At 39.0% G+C, this 23,532-nt stretch overlaps 1 gene segment (V, D, J or C); it reads right to left on the reverse strand.

The window, feature by feature from the left end:
• Window positions 1–10,138: 10,138 nt before the first annotated feature.
• On the reverse strand, window positions 10,139–11,987 carry LOC112445638 (T cell receptor alpha variable 5-like). The segment is given in 2 exon segments: window positions 10,139–11,698; window positions 11,869–11,987. Coding segments are annotated over 2 exon segments (390 nt in total).
• Window positions 11,988–23,532: the final 11,545 nt, after the last annotated feature.

Consider the following 23,532-nt stretch of genomic DNA (forward strand, 5'->3'; position numbering starts at 1 on the left):
TGGTTGGATGGCATCAGCAACTCAATGGACATGGATTTGGATGGACTCCGGGAGTTGGTGAGGGACACGGAGGCCTGGCGTTCATGGGGTCGCAAAGAGTCAGACACGACTGAGCGACTGAACTGAACTGAACTGAACTTGCCCTTTGGAACTCAGGGAAGGGGATTCAGAAAGTCTTTTGTGCCCGGAGCCTCACAGGGTCTTGATTGGTTTCAGTCTTCTGTTCACAAAATGAGTAATGACAGAATATGGCTTAATTTGTTAATATCATCATCGTTATCTCTTTGTCATCATCATCTTTTGTTTTGTGTTCAGTTTAGAAGTCTCAAATTTTTGGACTATTTTTTCATCTAAAGGAATATACATTTTATATTTAGGAGAAATATTTTAAAAGAGAGAGAAATGCATTTAACCTTGTGTAGTTCTCATCCTGTTCTGCCTTAGTCATAAAAAACTGGGCAGAATCAATTTCTTGCTTAAAAACAAGTGTCAACTACAAACTGGCACTTCTGAAGAGCATTGCCAACGACTGAACAACAAAGTCATTTGCCATCTACCTCTATGGAGATTGAACCCCATGCTGCTATATATAGCTGTTGTCTTTCAACAATCCCTGAGGGAGTTCAGGGTGAAGTGAGGCAGTCTGTGCTCCAGGGATTCTGGTGGGACAGGTCTTTAGATAGTTGGATGTTTTTAGGAACAGATTTTGTGATCTCAATCCTTGCATCTCTTCATATCTAGAGAAGCCCTAAACCCTTCATGGAGACATCAGATCCTCATGACTAACAAAACACCTTTTTAAATTGAGTGCTTCATGGTATTGAACTCCTCCTTCACCAAAACCTTATATATTGACTTTCCCCCACTGCCACTTTGGAGAGGTCTCTCAGAGCTATCTGAGATGCTACCTCGTGGGCTGCAGCCCTCATTCTGCCCCAAATAAAACTTAACTCACAACTCTCAAGTTGTACATCCTTTTTTAGTCAACACAAGCAAAATGAAAAACGTTTCAAGTTCTCAGGTATTTTTAGGCATATTTTGTTTGTTTTGTACTCTGAAAAATTAGACTGTTTGAAATTCAGTGCTAATACAAGCTTGAGAAATCATGTATTTAAGCCTATGGGGGAACAAATCTTGCCACCCCTAAGTATATATATCTCATTGGCTTGAGATTTACTTTGGACTAATTGCTTTTAAGAAACAGAAGTCTCATTAAGTCTTTCTTTTAAATCTCCTTCTTATCTGCCTCAAAGAATGTAGGTCATCAGAAATGAAGCAAATTTGCTGTATCCTCCCATGTTCTTCTGGCTGGTCTAAGAATTAAACTGACATGAGACAAATTAACAGGAGAAAATCAAACAGAAGTTTAATAAAGAAAGAATTAAATAAAGGAATTTATTTAAAGAATTTAAATAATAAAGAATTTTTATTTAAATAATAAAGAAATTTAAAGAATTAAATAATAAAGGAAGAGACCTAGGAGAACCGAGTAAAATGGCAGAGACTATCATCTTAGATATGGTCTTCAACTAAAGACAGAAGAGGATGTTGAGGGTGGTGATTTGGGACTTCAAAAGGGCAGATGGCAATTCACATGCAGATGGAAAACACATTTTGATAAACAAATGTTTGCTGGGCCATGTAGAGACAATGGGACACAGAGAGGAACTTTAACAGATAGACTTTTCTTGGTTCCTGTCTACACACTATTTCATACTATAATTATCTATGGTGATGGCTTCCTTCCTGGAACAGGTCCTCTATTTACATTTTAGGCAATTAAGGGAGAGAGGAAAAATTCTTCAGGAGTCTTTTGGGCTTTCAGAATAACTAACCTGAATTAATCCTCATGCCAAAGATACATTTTCAGGTGGCAAATTTTGTTCCCCTGTGAGATAAAAGGCCTGGAAGGGCCAGAAAGAGCACTATCACCAGAGATATCTACAAAGAATGTGGACTAGCTGTGCTGGAGAAAACTTGGCAGGGCCTGGAGACCAAAGTCCTCCCTGTTTCCCCAACTCACACAGTCAGTATCAGCAATGCTGAGACTATAAAATGGACCCCCCCATATGTGGTTAATCCAGTGCTCTATCTCACACCCTTTGGCCCTTTAAGTAACTCTCATTTTGTTTTCTAAGTTTTTGTGGGTTACACAGGCAGCAGTTCTGTTTGCTGTGAGTGGTTGGCAGGGCTTGGGTATAGGCGGCGGATGGCAGGGCCCTGCTGAGCGTCTGCTACAACACAGAGGTAGGTGGCTGAAATGCAGGCTGGGAGGCTGTGATATAAAAGGAGCTCTGTCTGAGTCTGGTGTCAGAGGTCACCCTCAGTCTTCTGTTTCTCACACTCACTTTCATGTATTAGGATCAAGACTACCAAGCCTCTTCCCAAATCTTGTCGGTACCACTGTCAGGATACTGGAGAATAATTTGTTCAGTTACAGGTCACAATGGCCTTTTCACCCTCCTGAAAACCCAGGGGCTAGGGATTCTATTCCAAGTTTTGGCTGCTCATCCCTAGACAGAAACACTAAGCCAGATACAGGAGGTTGACACTAACACTCTTAAGAGCCATATTTTCTTCCCACAACCCCAGGTATAACCAAAGATGAAGCAGAGTGGATCCTGATCCTCCTCACTCCATCCTGTAGGCTGCGGATCTCTTTGTCTTCATCACCAGGAAGCCTCCATCTCACAGTCCACTAGAAGCCACAAAATCACTAAAAACTCCCAGGAACTGTAGCATTCTTCTCCCCAACTGTGGCTTGAAGGGTGGACTCAGCCTCCTCAGTCAGAGAGCTACTGTCTTTAGTTTGGCAAGTATTACTGGTTTCTTCTATTGGAGGTAATCTCTACCTCCTACCCAACTAATCCATGACAAGCCTATTCAGTCCTTTACATACACACATTGACCTAAATCAACTCAAAAAATGGGCCAAAGAACTAAATAGACATTTCTCCAAAGAAGACATACAGATGGCTAACAAACACATGAAAAGATGCTCAACATCACTCATTATCAGAGAAATGCAAATCAAAATCACTATGAGGTACCATTTCACGCCAGTCAGAATGGCTGCAATCCAAAAGTCTACAAGCAATTAATGCTGGAGAGGGTGTGGAGAAAAGGGAACTCTCTTACACTGTTGGTGGGAATGTAAACTAGTACAGCCACTATGGAGAACAGTGTGAGGATTCCTTAAAAAACTGGAAATAGAACTGCCTTATGATCCAGCAATCCCACTGCTGGGCATACACACTGAGGAAACCAGAAGGGAAAGAGACACGTGTACCCCAATGTTCATCGCAGCACTGTTTATAATAGCCAGGACATGGAAGCAACCTAGATGCCCATCAGCAGATGAATGGATAAGAAAGCTGTGGTACATAAACACAATGGAGTATTACTCAGCCATTAAAAAGAATACATTTGAATCAGTTTTAATGAAATGGATGAAACTGGAACCTATCATACAGAGTGAAGTAAGGCAGAAAGAAAAACACCAATACAGTATACTATCACATATATATGGAATTTAGAATGATGGTAACAATAACCCTGTGTACGAGACAGCAAAAGAGACACTAATGTATAGATCAGTCCTATGGACTCTGTGGGAGAGGGAGAGGGTGGGGAGATTTGGGAGAATGGCATTGAAACACGTATAATATCATGTATGAAACGAGTCACCAGTCCAGGTTCGATGCACGGTACTGGATGCTTGGGGCTGGTGCACTGGGATGACCCAGACGGAGGGTATGGGGAGGGAGGAGGGAGGAGGGTTCAGGATGGGGAACACAGGTATACCTGTGGCAGATTCATTTCGATATTTGGCAAAACTAATACAATATTGTAAAGTTTAAAAATAAAATAAAATTAAAAAAAAATAAAGTGAACTTTCTCTCAAATCTGAGAAAGAATCTGAAAAAAATAGGAAACACTGCCATCTTGTGTTCAGCAGGTTTTTACAAAATGTAATGTGCTCTAGAGAGGGCTTCCCTGGTGGCTCAGACTGTAAAGAATCTGCCTGCAAGAAGGAGACCCAGGTTCAGTCCCTGGGTCGGGAAGATCCCCTGGAGAAAGGAATGGCCAGCCACTCCAGTATGTGTTCTAGAACAGTGCTTCTCAAATTTACTACGCATACAAAACACCTAAAGATTTTGCCAAGATGCAAATTCTGTTCCATTAGGACTGGGATAGGACTGGATAGTCTAAGTTTCTAACAAACTTACTGGTGATGTTGGTGCTGCTGGTCCTCAGATCACACTTTAAGTAGCAAGTCCAGAACAATGTTTGTTGAGCCTCAGTAAATGCAAACTGAATTTTTAGTATTAGGTTTGGGCTTCTCTGAGACCTCAGCTGGTAAAGAATCTGTCTGCAGTGCAAGAGACCCTGGTTAGATTCCTGGGTCAGGAGGATGCCCTGGAGAAGGGATAGGCTACCCACTCCAGTATTCTTTGGCTTCCCTGGTGGCTCAGACAGTAAAGAATCTGCCTGCAGTGCCAGAAATCTGGGTTTGATCCCTGGGTTGGAAAGATCCCCTGGAGGAGCACATGGCAACCCACTCCACTGTTTTTGCTTGGAAAATCTCCATGGACAGAGGAGCCTGGTGGGCTACAGTGCATGGGGCAACAAAGAGTCAGACACATCTGAGTGGTTTTCACTTTCACTTTTTTCACTTTCAAGTTTGATACAGGACAAATGATAAGGCTTCCCAAGGTCTCCATGCCATTGCCCAGACTGTTCTGCTGTTCCCATGACAGTTATCAGAGGATTTCATGAGCTCCAGATAATGTAAATGTAGAAGAATGCATGACTGAATTCTAGGAAACCTCAGCTCCAAGGATTGAATCTCCTCTCTTCATCCCCATTTGCCTCCCCACAGGTAGGAAATGTACTGCTTTGACTTCAAATTTTCTTTCTTCTTAATCTTGTTGTGCTAGCATAAGTAAATGGTTAACATCCAACGATAATTCAAATCAGTGATGTTTCTCAGTTCATACAGAATGCTCTCTGACAGGTCCTATAAATTTTTTAAAATTAATTTATTTATTTTGCTTTTTTTTATTTTTTGGAGGCTAATTACTTTACAATATTGCATTGGTTTGCCACACATTGACATGAATCTGCCATGGGTGTACATGTGTTCCCCATTCTGAACCCTCCTTTGACCTCCCTCCCCATACCATCCCTCTGGGTCATCCCAGTGCACCACCCCGAGCACCCTGTATCATGCATCGAACCTGGACTGGTGATTCGTTTCACATATGATAATTTACATGTTTCAATGCCATTCTCCCATACCATCCTGCCCTCGCCCTCTCCCACAGAGTCCAAAGGACTGTTCAGTACATCTGTGTCATCTAGACATCTAGGTTGCTTCCATGACCTGGCTATTATAAACAGGGCTACAATGAACATTGGAGTACACGTGTCTCTTTTGATTCTGGTTTCCTCAGTGTGTATGCCTAGCAGTGAAATTGCTGGGTCATATGGCAGTCCTATTTCCAGTTTTTTAAGGAATCCCCACACTGTTCTCCATAGTGGCTGTACTAGTTTGCATTCCCACCAATAGTGTAAGAGGGTTCCCTTTTCTCCACACCCTCTCCAGCATTTATTGCTTGTAGACTTTTGAATCGCAGCCATTCTGACTGGTGTGAAATGGTACCTCATTTTGGTTTTGATTTACATTTCTCTTATAATGAGTGATGTTGAGCATCTTTTCAGGTGTTTGTTAGCCATCTGTATGTCTTCTTTGGAGAAATGTCTGTTTGGTTCTTTGGCCCACTTTTTGATTGGGTCATTTATTTTTCTGGAATTGAGCTGTAGGAGTTGCTTGTATATTTTTGAGATTAATTATTTGTCCATTGCTTCGTTTGCTATTATTTTCTCCCTTTCTGAAGGCTGTCTTTTCACCTTGCTTATAGTTTCCTTTGTTATGCAAAAACTTTGAATTTTAATTAGGTCCCTTTTGTTTATTTTTGCTTTTATTTCCAATATTCTGGGAGGTGGGTCATAGAGAACCTGCTTTGGTGTATGTTGGAGAGTGTTTTGTCTATGTTTTCCTCTAGGAGTTTAATAGTTTCTGGTCTTACATTTAGATCTTTAATCCATTTTGAGTTTATTTTTGTGTATGGTGTTAAAGTGTTCTAATTTCATTCTTTTACAAGTGGTTGACCAGTTTTCCTAGCACCACTTGTTAAAGAGATTGTCTTTTATCCATTTTATATTCTTGCTTCCTTTGTAAAAAAATAAGGTGTCCATAGGTATGTGGATTTATCTCTGGGCTTTCTATCTTGTTCCATTGATCTATATTTCTGTCTTTGTGCCTGCCAGTACCATACTGTCTTGATGACTATGGCTTTGTAGGAAAGACTGAAGTCAGGCATGTTGATTCCTCCAGTTCCATTCTTCTTTGGATTCCTTTGGCTATTGGAGGTCTTTTTTTTTTTTTTTTTGTATTTCCATACAATTAGTTAAAAATACAACAGTCCTTTCCCGATGACTCAGTGGTAAAGAATTCACCTGCCAATGTAGGAGACACAGGTTCAATCCCTAGTCTGGGAAGATCGAATATGCCACAGAGCAACTAAACCCATGCACCACAACTACTGAGCCTGTGTTTTAGAGCCCACGAGCTGCAACTACTAAGCCCATGCACCCTAGAGCCTTTGCTGTGCAACAAGAGAAGCCACCACAAGGAAAAGCTTGCACAGTGCAACCAGAAAGCAGTCCCTGCTGGCAGCAACTAGAGAAAAGCCCAAGCAGCAATGAAGACCCAGCACAGCCAAAAATAAATAAATAAAATTCTTAAAAATACACCAGTCCTCTGATTATAGATATCGGTATTTCTTTCTTTTCCACTTTGCTATTTTCAAGATGAATTACAGTTATTTCCTCAAATACATTTAAGCCATACTTGTGCCTAGATGGATGGATAGATGGACATATAGATGGACAAGTGCATGGAAGGAGGAAGAGAATCATCTAGAGTATGATGAGAAATAAACCTAGAAGGAGAGTTCAGGCTTAGAAAGCAGATTTTTGAATGTCTAAATTCATTGTGCAGGTTATTTATTAGTAAATAACTACTGAGGCTTTTGAGCAAGTGAGTAATGTGAAAATTCCATACATTTAATCTGGCTGCTTGTCCACAAGAGGAATTTGGAGAAGAAGGTGGTAGGCATTATGAAGTAATCTTTAAGAGACTATGTTCCAGCCTCAAACTAATCTGGCTTTGAAACTCAGTTCTTTCATTAAATCTCTGACTGAGCTTCAGCAAGCTACTTAATGTCTTCAAGTATCATTTTCCTTGCCTATAAAATATGGATACTATCAGGATGTTATTACGAGGAATGGATAGACTAATGTACATGAACTGCTTTGTACATTCATCATACACAGTAAGAACTATTGATAGAGGAAAAAGAATACAAGGCAAACTGTACAACCAGTCAGGAGCCCATTTCTGCCTTCTCACTGTGAAGCAGAGCTGACTGAACCAGGGTCACTAAACTTCAGAGCTAGAAGGAATTTTAGAGAATTTACAGAAAATGATGGATTAGAACTACTTTATATCAAACAAGATTCAAATTTTGAAAATACAGAAAATAGAATTAAAAAGTGAGAATCATTACTTATCCTATCAAGAAAAGATATGTATTGTCCGTGTTTTTGTGTATTACTTTCCAGCCTCTACACTATTCATGTTTTTACTATGTAGCAATCACTACAGTTAGTATTTTGAATCTTCCCAACTATCACTTTTAAATAATCATTGTAGATTTTTTAATAAATACCATTTATTTGCTATTATAAAATATTCTATTTGGCTGATTAATCCTTTCAAGATTATACATTTTGGTTTTTAATTTTTGGATGGTATAAATAACTTTATAAATAACTTTGTAAATAATTATTGTTTTTTATAAATTAAAGTTTTCCTGAAGACAGATTCTCTATAGAAAATTATGAGAAAGAACATAAGTTTAAAAATAAATAAGTTTAAAAATAATAAGAAAGTAAAAAGAAATTGTAAAAAAGAAATTATACTTTTTCAGAGTTTCCAAAATTGCTTGGAGATGTATTCTCTCACTAGAGCATGTCAATATCACTGCATCATATCCAAATTCTTTTTTTTAATTGCCATTAAATTATTCCTATAATTCCTTAATAGGCTTTTTAAAGTTATCCATTTATATTTATATCACTTAATGGCAAATAGAAGGGGGGAAGTAGAAACACTGACCGATTTTATTTTCTTGGGCTCCAAAATCACTGTGGACTGTGATTGAAGCCATCAAATTAAAAGACACTTGCTCCTTGGCAGTAAAGCTATGACAAAATTAGACAGTGTATTAAAAAGCAGAAGCATCACTTTGTGAACAAAGATCCATATAATCAAAGCTATGGTTTTCCAGTAGTCATGTATGGATGTGAGAGTTGGACCATAAAAACAGGTGAATGCCAAAGAATTGATACTTTCAAATTATGGTGGTGGAGAAGACTCTTGAGAGTCCCTTGGATTGCAAGTAGATTAAACCAGTCAATCCTAAAGGAAATCAACCCTGAATATTCATTGGAAGGACTGATGCTGAAGCTGAAGCTCCAGTACTTTGGCCACCTGAGGCGAAGAACTGACTCATTAGAAAAGACCCTGATTCTGGAAAAGATTAAAGGCAGGAGGAGAAGGGGGAAGTAGAGGGTGAGATGGCTGGATGACATCGATTTAGTGGATGAGTTTGAGCAAACTCAGGGAGATAGTGAAAGACCGGAGAGTATGGCATGCTGAAGTCCATGGGGTCACAAAGAGTCAGACATGACTTAGCCACTGAACAAAAATAATTTATGTTATTACAAATACCAGTAGGTTTAAACATTTTCCATATTTGTGAACTATGTTGCTTTTTCTGTGTAAATTACCTCATCATATCTTCTGTACATTTACCTACTTGGATATTAATATTTTTCTTTTAATGCATTTAAAAATTACTTATAAAAATACTGATCTGCTGCCAAAAGCAAATTAACAGTTAACTGTGATTGAAGTGAAGTGAAGTGAAAGTTGCCCAGTCATGTCCGACTCTTTGCGACCCCACAGACTATACAGTCCGTGGAATTCTCCAGGCCAGAATATTAGAGTGAGTAGCTGTTCCCTTCTCCAGGGGATCTTCCTAACCCAGGGATTGAATCCAGGGGTCGAACCCAGGTCTTCCGCATTGCAGATGGATTCTTTACCAGGTGAGCCACCAGGGAAGTCCTGGTGTGATTGGGGCATAATAATTTTGATTTTTTTCTTAGAATATATTAGCTTTTAATACTTAAGTAATCAAATCTTCTATTTTTCCCTTTATTTCTTCCATCATTTTTAAGTTCAGAAAGTCTTTCCTATTCAGTTTCTCGATTAATATGCATTTGCATTTTTAATCAATAACTTCGTGACTTAAATACTGTAATATCTCTGGAACTTAATTCCTCATGTAAGGTACTTCATTTGTTTGTTAATCAATATTTATTGATTACCTGGTGATTTGGCAACACTTGTTTTCCACCAAATGTTCAACTTTGTGCTTCTCAAATTAGAGTATTGCTCTCTTCAAGACAAAACCTGAGATACATACAATGCAGCATCTGGGAGTACTATTATCACTGAAAAACGAAAGAACAGGCAAATTGATAAATCATTTAAAATTAATATGGACATCAGTTCAATTCAGTTCAGCCTCTCAGTCGTGTCCGACTCTTTGCGACCTCATGGACTGCAGCACGCCAGGCCTCCCTGTCCATCACCAACTCCCGGAGTTCACTCAAACTCACGTCCATTGAGTCAGTGATGCCATCCAGCCATCCCATCCTCTGTAGTCCCCTTCTGCTGCATTCAATCTTTCCCATCATCAGGGTCTTTTCAAATGAGTCAGTTCTTCGCATCAGGTGACCAAAGTATTGGAGTTTCAGCTTCAGCATCAGTCTTTCCAATGAATATTGAGGACTGATTTCCTTTAAGATGGACTGGTTGGATCTCCTTGCAGTCCAAGGGACTCTCAAGAGTCTTCCCCAACACCACAGTTCAAAAGCATCAATTCTTTGGTGCTCAGCTACAGTAAAATAAAAATGATCACTCCATCACTCCAATTTTTTAAAGTAAATATGAGACTGTTTGCACTGACAGCAGACTACTTTGAACCACTGTGCCTCATTGTCCAGATTCCAGGAAGGAAATGATCATGTTTATTCTCCCTCCTTTGTAGGGATGCTTCAGGAGAAAGTCTGAGAACCTCTGATCTAAACAATTGATACAACACAATTGGGGAAATAATCCTGTTCTGCCCATTAATTTAGAACTCATCTTCTGTTTTACTCAAATTCTTCTTTTCCTAGTCCATTCCTTCAATTTTCACTGTCTTTATACCAGTTATTAGCATAAATTATTTTGGTAGCCATTGCCATAAATATAGCTGCGTGTGTGTGCTCAGATGCTATTGAGTCCAACTCTTAGTGACCTCATGGACTATAGCCCACAAGGCTCCGCTGTCCTTGGAAATTTTACAGTCAAGAAAAATGCAGTGGGTTGCCATTCCTACTCCAGGGAGTCTTTCCAACCCAGGGGTCGAACCCACATCTCCTACATCTCCTGCATTGGCAGGCATATTCTTTACACTGCACCACCTGGGAAGCCCATAAATATGGCTACCTCATTTTTAAAACTATTTAAAGGGTAACATCAGAAGAAATATTGCCTTTTACCACAAATGCAAGGGGATGATGTAAGAAGAAATAAAACAGTGACATAAAATTACCCATGAAATCATAGTAAACTAGGTTTTATAAGATTTACAAATGTGAAATGTTTAGATTAGGATTATAATATTAAGTGGAAATAATTTAAAATATCAGTCTATATGCTCCTAATTTTTAACAAGATTTTAATGAAAAGGTATACTAAACATTAGCCATGAATTATCTGAATGATAGGATCACATTTTAACTTTCTATTTTGTATTTTGGTTTTTTTTTTTTTCTGTAACACATAGTTAATATTTTAAAATCAGGAAAGGTTAATAAATGATACACTCAAAAGATAAGTATCTTTCCATCAAGAAGAGTGATCTTTGACATTGACACCAAGATGTCCTTGGAAGGGGAGAACTCTGAGAAGTACTCATAAAATCAATCCTAAAGTCCAAATATGCAACTAAGAAACCACTAACTACCCTTGAGCAATCATTCAAAATATTCTAACACTTTTTGGGCCATCTTGAAACTCACTTCCTTTGAGGATGTATAGAATGTCTATACATTTAAAATGCAGTGGTACAGCAAAATATCTGACAATCTCTGTGGCAAAGAAAAAAAAAGATTGGGCTTCAGCTCAGGTTTGGGTACAGGCTGCAGGTGCCTGGGGACCACTGTGCTCTTGTAGCACAGAAGTAGGTGGCTGAGTCACCAGGGTTGGTAGCTGTGATGTTCAGGGAGAGATGCTTGTTCTTCTTATTCAATAAAACAATGAGTCCTTGTCCTTCTTTCTTATCCACATTTGAAAGAGTATGTATAAGCAACTGTAGACCTTTTCCAGGTTCTTGTTTATACCAAAAAAAGTAAATGGAGGCACTGTCTGTATAAGTGCAGTTGATAACACAGTTGTCTCCCTCTTGGACACTCTGGAAGGAGGGATACTGCTCCACTTTTTCTCCTCTACTCTTATCTGTAACAAAAAAAAGAAAAGAAAGCCAGACAAAATCGTTATCACCATTTTCCAGAGTTTGCTTTTTTCCCCTACAGTAATTTCAGGCAATCCAGAAAAGACCAGTCTTCTCCTCAGACTTCTAATAAATATTTACTAAAACACCCTGTTCACAAAAGTTCTGCACTCACAGTCCAGCTGCAGCCACAAGAAGAGGAACCAAGGTCCCATAGATGTCTTCATTGTTCTCCAAATTGGGACCTGCGATCTCTAGCCAAGACAGCTACTTCTATTACCAGGTTATCTCTTCCTTTCCTCCAAAGCACAATGGTTTCTTAACGTTTCAACACAGGCACCTGCTTCTGTTATTAGAGTCAACCAAAAGGAAGCATTCACATATTCTTCCTTGACAAAAGTGCTCTGCCATCTTGTGGTCAGATCCCCAATGCTAAACCAACTAGACAAATCCTCTTTTGTCCTGTATCTGTGGGAGACTCTGACTCACAAACAGCAATAGGTGAAATAAATAAAGTCCCAAAGGTGTTTCCAAACAAAAATTATGTGGATTAGCAAAAAGCAGACACAGTGAAAATGTAGAGCTCAGAATTCCATTCATCTTTTCAGCACACATTGAATCATTTTGAATAAATTTGAGGAAGTTAGATGTTTCTAACATTTTTTTTTTTCAAAAACAAGCTTAGTCTCCTTGAAAGAAGAAAATGCCATGATTGACTCTGCTAAGCAACTGAGGAGTAAAATTTTTCCTTCTTATCTTCTCTAGCTTTTTTAATTGGCCAGAGAGTTCATCAGCCAAATCACCCATTTTAGTTCAGCTCTCACAAAGGAAAACTCTTTCTAAAAGCAACATTTAAGCACAAGGGCTGGAGAAAGAGACAAATAAATTCATAACTATGTAAATAAAATATCAGATGCTTGCTATTGCAGACTCTGCTAAGCCTGGCCTTGCAGCGATCTCCTTATTCCCAGAAATGGACAGTGCCATGTGGCAAAACATGAATGTTTCTTTAGTAAAAGTTACTGCTAGACTGTAGAGCAATGGATAAGAAGAGGAAGAAAGACTTCCATAAGTTAGCATTAGTCCAACCATAGGGAAGAGTTTGGCTGTGGACTGTGGTAGGAAATCTGACATTCACTTTGAAATTTTTTCCTCCAGAAGAACAGATCATCTGAAATTATGAATAATCCTAGTAGAGCTATTCCCTGGACAAATCCTCAGCTGTATAAATTTTTAAATTAAATCTTGCCTTGCTTTAAAAGAAATTGATATGGAAGAGATTCTGGATCGATGTGGCAACATATGAGGCTACAGAAATTACTTTCTCCCACAGACACATCAAATCTACAACTACATACAGTTTTTTCTCAAAGAAATCCAAAAACTAGTTACATGACTCCTACACATCAGGTGAACAAGAAAATATATATATATATATATATATGTGTATATATATATATCAAAATAGTTAAGAAAAGGAGGTCCTTGAAGCTCCAGGGGTTAAGAACTCACCTGCCAATTCAGGATACATGGGTTCGATCCCTAATCTGGGATGATCCCATATGTCCTGCAGCAGCTAAGCCACTGAACCACAACCACTGAGCCCATGCTCCAGAGCAGGTGAGCCTCAACTACCGAGCCCATGCTCCACAACTACTAAAGCCCATGTGCATAGAGCCTGTGCACAGCAACAAGAGAAGCCACCTGAAAAAAAGAAAGAGAGAGAAAAGCCACTACAATGAAAAGCCTGTGCACCTCAACCAGAGAGTAGCCCTCACTCGCAGAAAGTAGAGACAGACTACAGGCAGCAAGGAAGACTCAGCCCAGCCATACGCATATGTAAGAGAGGCAGAGACACAGCCTCACCATAAGACCCCTAATATGGCAATGAAAAATTGAGAGGGGACTCACAAGTCCCACCTTATCCTTGTGGTGTGCAGCGCTTAGATCCAACACCCAGCACCCTAACTTTTAGGATTTGCATATGAGACAGGTCCCCAAAGCACTCACCTCTAAAAGCCAGTGGGGCTTGCATCCATGAAACCCACAAGACTATACCAAACAAAGCAACAGTTTCTAATGGGTTCACAAAGACTTGCTGTGGCCATCCCTCCCAGAGCTCAGTGCAGAGGGAGCTAATGGACACACCCATTTCCCAGCTTTTCCCTGAACGAGGCTTATTTGTATAGTTTAAGAGCTATTCCCTGATGGTCTGGCTTCCAACCAATCTGCATCTAGGTACTGACTGAGACCCCCCCTTTCAGGCACTGACAGGTCTTGGCACACTTTCAACTACTGGGAGCCACTAAGAACAAAGAAGGCTACTTGGACAATCACACAAGTTTAAGAGACAACAAAGAGCTAGGGCTAGGCTGAATGATAAGATTCATCTTCTATAGAAGACCACTCCTTCAAGACCGAGAAAAGTGGCTATTTGATCTAATGCACAGAAACCAACACAGAGAGTCAAGGAAAATGGAGAAACAGAAGAAGATGTCCTCAATGAGCTAAAATAGCAGAACAAACTAAGCTCAAAGTTATAGAAGAAAGAAAGTAACAAAGATCACACAGAAATAAATAAAATACAGACTAAAGTGACACAGAAAAAAATCAACAAAACTCAGAGCTGATTTTTGAAAAGATAAACAATATGCACAAACTTTTAGATAGACTCACTAAGAAAAAAAAGAGAGAACTCAAATAAATAAAATTAGAAATTAATGAGTAAAATTATGACTGATATCACAGAAATAGAAAAGATCACAGCACTATTATGTATATGGATAAAAATTTGGAGAACCTAAAAGAAATGGATAAATTTCTAAAAACAATCAACCAAGACTGAATCAGAAAGACTTATGAACAAATAAATTACCAGTAAAGAGACTGAAGGGCTTCCCTGGTAGCTCAGCTGGTAAAGAATGCACTTGCAATGCGGGAGACCTGGGTTTGATTCCTGGGTGGGGAAGATTCCCTGGAGGAGGGCATGGCAACCCACTCCAATGTTCTTGCCTGGAGAATCCCATGGACAGAGAAACCTGGTGGGCTACAGTCCATAGGACTGCAAAGAGATGGACAAGACTGAAGCAACTTAGCAGGCACACACACACAAAGAGACTGAAGCAGTAATCAAAAATAAAGTCCAGGGCCAAGTAGCTTCACTGGTGAATTCTCTCAATCATTTGAATAGGAATTAATACCAATCTTTCTCAAATATTTAAAAAGACGAAGAAAAGGGAATACTTTTAAGCTTATTTTATGAGGCCAGCATTATCCTGATCCTAAATCAGACAAGGACACTATAAGAAAGTAAAATTACAGGCCAATATCCCTGATATACCTAGAGGCAAACTCCTCAACAATATATTAGCAAATGAACTCAATAATACAGTAAAAAGATCAGGCACCAAGATCAAGTGGGAATCATCTCTTGGATGCAAACATGTTTCAATATGCACAATCCATTCAGTGTAATACATTATATTAACTAAAGAAAGTGAAAGTGGGAGGGAGGAGCTAAGATGGCGGGGGAATAGGACAGGGAGAACACTTTCTCCCCCACAAATTCATCAAAAGAACATTTAAACACTGAGTAAATTCCACAAAACAACTTCTGAATGCCAGCAGAGGACATCAGGCACCCAGAAAAGCAACCCAAGTCTTCAAAAGGAGGTAGGAAAAAATATAAAAGACAAAAAAAGGCACAAAAGAGGGAGGGATGGAGTTCCGTCCCGGGAAGGGAGTCTTAAAAAGAGAGAAGTTTCCAAACACCAGGAAACCTTCTCACTGCTGAATCTGTGCTGAGCCTTGGAAGCACAGAGGGCAACATAACAGGGAGGAAAAATAAATAAACAATTAAAACCTGCACATTGCGAGCCCTACGGTAACTCCCCCAGCGGAGAAGCAGTGCAGACACCTGCATCCGCCATTAGCAAGCGGGGGCTGGGCAGGGAGGCACGGCGCGGGCTGCATTGCAAGAATCTGGCCTGAATACCCCGAGCACTATCTGAGCGAAATAATTTGGGCTAGCAATCCAGACTGTGGGATATCTACCACGCGAAAAGCCAGCCCTAACCTATGACACTGCCAGGCCCGCGCACGGAACAAAGGACTGAACAGAGATAGCCGGCGGCAGACCATCCCCCTCCGGTGATAGGCAGCCAGAGCTGGAAGGGGACAATCGCAGCCCCAGAGAGACATTATCTATAAAACTGTAAGCAGGCTTCTTTGCTAACTAAAACTTCTTGGGGGTCTGGATGGTCAACATCTGCCTGAGAAGGTGTGCCGGTGCACACCTAGATAACCGAGCGGCGGGGAGTCCATAAGTGGCAGCAATCGCGCGTGCCAAACACCTCATCACCTGAGCTGCTCGGATCTGGGAAGGGCACAAAACGCAGGCCCAACCGAGAGTCTGCGCCTCTGAGGACTACCCGAGTGCCTGAACCTGAGCAGCTTCGACCTGGGAAGTACAGACAGCCCAGGGCCGGCCACGGATGGTTCCCGGCGGAGCAACCTAAGCCTAAGCAGCGTGGGCAGAGAGGCTACACACGCCATGAATGGGGGGCAGACCCAGTGTGGCTGAGGCACTGCGAGCACACGCCAGTGTAATTTGTTTGCAGCATCCCTCCCTACCTCCCCTCAGTGTGACTGAACAACTGAGCCTAAAAAAAAAAAAAAAAGTGTCCTCCACCATCCCCTTGTGTCAGGGTGGAAACCAGACACTGAAGAGACAGCAAACAGAAGAAGCTATAACAGAGGGAACCGCCTTGGAAGCTACAGGCAATAGATTAAAACCCTGTGGTTACTACCAACTACATAGGAAGGGGCCTATAGATCTTGAGAAATATAAGTCGGACCAAGGAACTAGCCAAAAATGAACTGAACCCACAATAGTCACAACAAAACCGGAGAAAGTCCTAGATATATTTTTACTATTTGTACGATCATTCTTTCTTTCTTTCTTTTTTAATTATTTTTTAATTAAAAAAATTTTTTAAGTCCTCTATTATTCCTTTAATTTCCACTTTTATAACCGATTACTTTGCAAAAAAAAAAAAAAAAGACCCTATTTTTTTTTCTTTTAAAGCAAACTTCATATATATATTTTTAAAATAATTTTTGACATTTTTTTTTCCTTCTCTTCTTTAACATTGTATTTTTGAAATTCCAAACTCTACTCTAGATTTCTAATTTTAGCTTTTTGGTATTTGCTATCAATTTTGTACCTATAGTTTTTTTTTTTTTTTTTTTTTTTATAATTTCTGTGACCCTTTTTTCTTTTTCTTTTTCTCTGTTTCTTTCTCTTCTTCTTTTAAATAACATTGTATATCTGAAATTCCAAACTCTACCCTAGATTTTTAATTTATGCTTTTTGGTATTTGTTATCAATTTTGTACCTGTATTTTTTTATATATAATTTATGCGACTTTGTTCTTTTTTTTTTTTCCTCTCTCTTTCTTTTTCTTCTTCTTTTTTTAACATTGTATTTTTGAAATTCCAAACTCTACTCTAGATTTTTAACTTTTGCTTTTTGGTATTAGTTATCAATTTTGTACCTATATTTTCTTTATAATTTTTGCTACCTTGTTTGATTTTGTTTGTTCGTTTTTTCTCTCTTTCTTTTCCTTCTTCTTTTCTTTAACATCGTATTTTTGAAATTCCAAACTCTACTCTAAATTTAAAATTTTTGCTTTTATGTATTTGTTACTAATTTTGTACCTTTAAGAACCCAATCTTCAGTACCCATTTTTCACTAGGGAGCGAGACTACTGGCTTAACTGCTCTCTCCCCCTTTGGACTCTCCTTTTTCTCCACTCGGTCGCCTGTGTCTCCTCCCTAACCCCTCTCTACTCTACCCAACTCTGTGAATTTCTGTGTGTTCCAGACGGTGGAGAACACTTAGGGAACTGATTACTGGCTGGATCTGTCTCCCTCCTTTTCATTACCCCCCTTTATCCTCCTGGCCACCTCTGACATCTTCCTCCTTCTTCTCTTCTCTGTATAACTCTGTAAACAACTCTGAGCAGTCCAGTTGTGGAGTGCACATACGTAAGAGATTACTGAATAGCCCACTCTCTCCTCTGTTGATTCCACCTCATCTCATTCGGGTCAACTCTAACTCCCTCCTCACTCTTCTCTTCTCCATATAATGCTGTAAACCTCTCTGGGTGAAACAAGTTTCAGGGCAAGACATACCAAGCAAATTCTCCAGCAGCAAGGAACACAGCCCTGAGCTCCAAGATACAGGCTGCCCAAAGTCACCCCAAAACCATAGACATCCCATAACTCATTACTGGACATTTCCTTGCACTCCAGAGAGAAGAAATACAGCTCCAGCCACCAGAACACCGACACAAGCTTCCCTAACCAAGAAACCTTGACAAGCCACCTGTAAAAACCCACACACAGTGAGGAAACGCCACAATAAATAGAACTCCACAAACTGCCAGAATACAGAAAGGACACCCCAAACTCAGCAATTTAAACAAGATGAAGAGACAGAGGAATACCCAGCAGATAAAGGAACAGGATAAATGCCCACCAAACCAAACAAAAGAGGAAGAGATAGGGAATCTACCTGATAAAGAATTCCGAATCATGATAGTGAAATTGATCCAAAATCTTGAAATCAAAATGGAAACACAGATAAATAGCCTGGAGACAAGGATTGAAAAGATGCAAGAAAGGTTTAACAAGGACCCAGAAGAAATAAAAGAGAGCAAATATAGAATGAATAATGCAATAAATGAAATTAAAAACACTCTGGATGCAACAACTAGTAGAATAACAGAGGCAGAAGATAGGATTAGTGAATTAGAAGATAGAATGGTAGAAATAAATGAATCAGAGAGGATAAAAGAAAAACGAATTAAAAGAAATGAGGACAATCTCAGAGACCTCCAGGACAGTATTAAAGGCTACAATATTTGAATCATAGGGGTCCCAGAAGAAGAAGACAAAAAGAAAGACCATGAGAAAATACTTGAGGAGATAATAGTTGAAAACTTCCCTAAAATGGGGAAGGAAATAATCACCCAAGTCCAAGAAACCCAGAGAGTCCCAAACAGGATAAACCCAAGGCAAAACACCCCAAGACACGTATTAATCAAATTAACAAAGATCAAACACAAAGAACAAATATTAAAAGCAGCAGGGGAAAAACAATAAATAACACACAAGGGAATTCCCATAAATATAACAGCTGATCTTTCAATAGAAACTCTTCAAGCCAGGAGGGAATGGCAAGACATACTTAAAGTGATGAAAGAAAATAACCTACAGCCCAGATTATTGTACCCAGCAAGGATCTCATTCAAATATGAAGGAGAAATCAAAAGCTTCTCAGACAAGCAAAAGCTGAGAGAATTCAGCACCACCAAACCAGCTCTCCAACAAATACTAAAGGATATTCTCTAGACAGGAAACACAAAAACGGTGTATAAACTCGAACCCAAAACAATAAAGTAAACGGCAATGGGATCATACTTATCAGTAATTACCTTAAACGTAAATGGGTTGAATGCCCCAACCAAAAGACAAAGACTGGCTGATACAAAAACAAGACCCCTACATATGTTGTCTACAAGAGACCCACCTCAAAACAGGGGACACAGACAGACTGAAAGTGAAGGGCTGGGAAAAGATTTTCCATGCAAATAGGGACCAAAAGAAATCAGGAGTAGCAATACTTATATCAGATAAAATAGACTTTAAAACAAAGGCTGTGAAAAGAGACAAAGACGGTCACTACATAATGATCAAAGGATCAATCCAAGAAGAAGATATAACAATTATAAATATATATGCACCCAACACGGGAGCACCGCAATATGTAAGACAAATGCTAACAATATGAAAGGAGAAATTAACAATAACACAATAATAGTGGGAGACTTTAATACCCCACTCACACCTATGGATAGATCAACTAAACAGAAAATTAACAAGGAAACACAAACTTTAAATGATACAATAGACCAGTTAGACCTAATTGATATCTATAGGACATTTCATCCCAAAACAATGAATTTCACCTTTTTCTCAAGCCCACATGGAACCTTCTCCAGGATAGATCACATCCTGGGCCATAAATCTAGCCTTGGTAAATTCAAAAAAATAGAAATCATTCCAAGCATCTTTTCTGACCACAATGCAGTAAGATTAGATCTCAATTACAGGAGAAAAACTATTAAAAATTCCAACATATGGAGGCTGAAAAACACGCTGCTGAATAACCAACAAATCACAGAAGAAATCAAAAAAGAAATCAAAATTTGCATAGAAACGAATGAAAGTGAAAACACAACAACCCAAAACCTATGGGACACTGTAAAAGCAGTCCTAAGGGGAAAGTTCATAGCAATACAGGCATACCTAAAGAAACAAGAAAAAAGTCAAATAAATAACCTAACCCTACACCTAAAGCAACTAGAAAAGGAAGAAATGAAGAACCCCAGGGTTAGTAGAAGGAAAGACATCTTAAAAATTAGGGCAGAAATAAATGCAAAAGAAACAAAAGAGACCATAGAAAAAATCAACAAAGCCAAAAGCTGGTTCTTTGAAAGGATAAATAAAATTGACAAACCATTAGCCAGACTCATCAAGAAACAAAGGGAGAAAAATCAAATCAATAAAATTAGAAATGAAAATGGAGAGATCACAACAGACAACACAGAAATACAAAGGATCATAAGAGATTACTATCAACAATTATATGCCAATAAAATGGACAACGTGGAAGAAATGGACAAATTCTTAGAAAAGTACAACTTTCCAAAACTGGACCAGGAAGAAATAGAAAATCTTAACAGACCCATCCCAAGCACGGAAATTGAAACTATAATCAAAATCTTCCAGCAAACAAAAGCCCAGGTCCAGACGGCTTCACAGCTGAATTATACCAAAAATTTAGAAAAGAGCTAACACCTATCCTGCTCAAACTCTTCCACAAAATTGCAGAGGAAGGTTAACTTTCAAACTCATTCTATGAGGCCACCATCACCCTAATACCAAAACCTGACAAAGATGCCACAAAAAAAGAAAACTACAGGCCAATATCACTGATGAACATAGATGCAAAAATCCTTAACAAAATTTTACAATCAGAATCCAACAACACATTAAAAAGATCATACACCATGACCAAGTGGGCTTTATCCCAGGGACGCAAGGATTCTTCAATATCCACAAATCAATCAATGTAATACACCACATTAACAAATTAAAAAATAAAAACCATATGATTATTTCAATAGATGCAGAGAAAGCCTTTGACAAAATTCAACATCCATTTATGATAAGAACTCTCCAGAAAGCAGGAATAGAAGGAACATACCTCAACATAATAAAAGCTATATATGACAAACCCACAGCAAACATTATCCTCAATGGTGAAAAATTGAAAGCATTTCCTCTAAAGTCAGGAACAAGACAAGGGTGCCCACTTTCACCATTACTATTCAACATAGTTTTGGAAGTTTTGGCCACAGCAATCAGAGCAGAAAAAGAAATAAAAGGAATCCAAATTGGAAAAGAAGAATAAAACTCTCACTATTTGCAGATGACATGATCCTCTATATAGAAAACCCTAAAGACTCCACCAGAAAATTACTAGAACTAATCAATGATTATAGTAAAGGTGCAGGATATAAAATCAACACACAGAAGTCCCTTGCATTCCTATACACTAATAATGAGAAAACAGAAAGAGAAATATTGGAAACAATTCCATTCACCATTGCAATGGAAAGAATAAAATACTTAGGAATATATCTACCTAAAGAAACTAAAGACCTATATATAGATAACTATAAAACACTGGTGAAAGAAATCAAAGAGGATACTAATAGATGGATAAATATACCATGTTCATGGATTGGAAGAATCAATATAGTGAAAATGAGTATACTACCCAAAGCAATTTATAGACTCAATGCAATCCCTATCAAGCTACCAACGGTATTCTTCACAGAGCTAGAACAAATAATTTCACAATTTGTATGGAAATACAAAAAACCTCGAATAGCCAAAGTGATCTTGAGAAAGAAGAATGGAACTGGAGGAATCAACCTACCTGACTTCAGGGTCTATTACAAAGCTACAGTTATCAAGACAGTATGGTACTGGCACAAAGACAGAAATATTGATCAATGGAACAAAATAGAAAGCCCAGAGATAAATCCACGCACATATGGACACCTTATCTTTGACAAAGGAGGCAGGAATATACAATGGATTAAAGACAATCTCTTTAACAAGTGGTGCTGGGAAAACTGGTCAGCCACTTGTAAAAGAATGAAACTAGAACACTTTCTAACACCGTACACAAAAATAAACTCAAAATGAATTAAAGATCTCAACATAAGACCAGAAACTATAAAACTCCTAGAGGAGAACATAGGCAAAACACTCTCCGACATACATCACAGCAGGATCCTCTATGACCCACCTCCCAGAATATTGGAAATAAAAGCAAAAATAAACAAATGGGACCTAATTAAACTTAAAAGCTTCTGCACATCAAAGGAAACTATTAGCAAGGTGAAAATGCAGCCTTCAGAATGGGAGAAAATAATAGCTAATGAAGCAACTGACAAAAAACTAATCTTAAAAATATTCAAGCAACTCCTACAGCTCAACTCCAGAAAAATAAATGACCCAATCAAAAAATGGGCCAAAGAACTAAATAGACATTTCTCCAAAGAAGACATACAGATGGCTAACAAACACATGAAAAGATGCTCAACATCACTCATTATCAGAGAAATGCAAATCAAAATCACTATGAGGTACCATTTCACGCCAGTCAGAATGGCTGCAATCCAAAAGTCTATAAGCAATAAATGCTGGAGAGGGTGTGGAGAAAAGGGAACTCTCTTACACTGTTGGTGGGAATGCAAACTAGTACAGCCACTATGGAGAACAGTGTGGAGATTCCTTAAAAAACTGGAAATAGAACTGCCTTATGATCCAGCAATCCCACTGCTGGGCATACACACTGAGGAAACCAGAAGGGAAAGAGACATGTGTACCCCCAATGTTCATCACAGCACTGTTTATAATAGCCTGGACATGGAAGAAACCTAGATGCCCATCAGCAGATGAATGGATAAGAAAACTGTGGTACATATACACAATGGAGTATTCCTCAGCCATTAAAAAGAATACATTTGAATCAGTTCTAATGAGATGGATGAAACTGGAACCTATTATACAGAGTGAAATAAGCCAGAAAGAAAAACACCAATACAGTATACTAACGCATATATATGGAATTTAGAAAGATGGTAACAATAACCTTGTGCACGAGACAGCAAAAGAGACACTGATGTATAGGTCAGTCTTATGGACTCTGTGGGAGAGGGAGAGGGTGGGGAGATTTGGGAGAATGGCCTTGAAACATGTATAATATCATGTATGAAACGAGTCACCAGTCCAGGTTCGATGCACGATACTGGATGCTTGGGGCTGGTGCACTGGGACGACCCAGAGGGAGGGTATGGGGAGAAAGGAGGTAGGAGGGTTCAGCATGGGGAACACAGGTATACCTGTGGCGGATTCATTTCAATATTTGGCAAAACTAATACAATATTGCAAAGTTTAAAAATAAAATAAAAATTTAAAAAAGAAAGTGAAAGTGAAGTCACTCAGTCGTGTCCGACTCTTTACGACCCCATGGACTGTAGCCTACCAGGCTCCTCTGTCCATTGGATTTTCCAGGCAGTAGTACTGGAGTGGATTGCCATTTCCTTCTCCAGGGGATCTTCCCAACCCAGGGCTCGAACCCAGGTATCCCACACTGTAGACAGACGCTCTACCGTCTGAGCCACCAGGGAAGCAT

Source organism: Bos taurus, unplaced genomic scaffold (assembly GCF_002263795.3).
Source record: "Bos taurus isolate L1 Dominette 01449 registration number 42190680 breed Hereford unplaced genomic scaffold, ARS-UCD2.0 Leftover_ScbfJmS_2217, whole genome shotgun sequence".
Taxonomy (NCBI): domain Eukaryota; kingdom Metazoa; phylum Chordata; class Mammalia; order Artiodactyla; family Bovidae; genus Bos; species Bos taurus.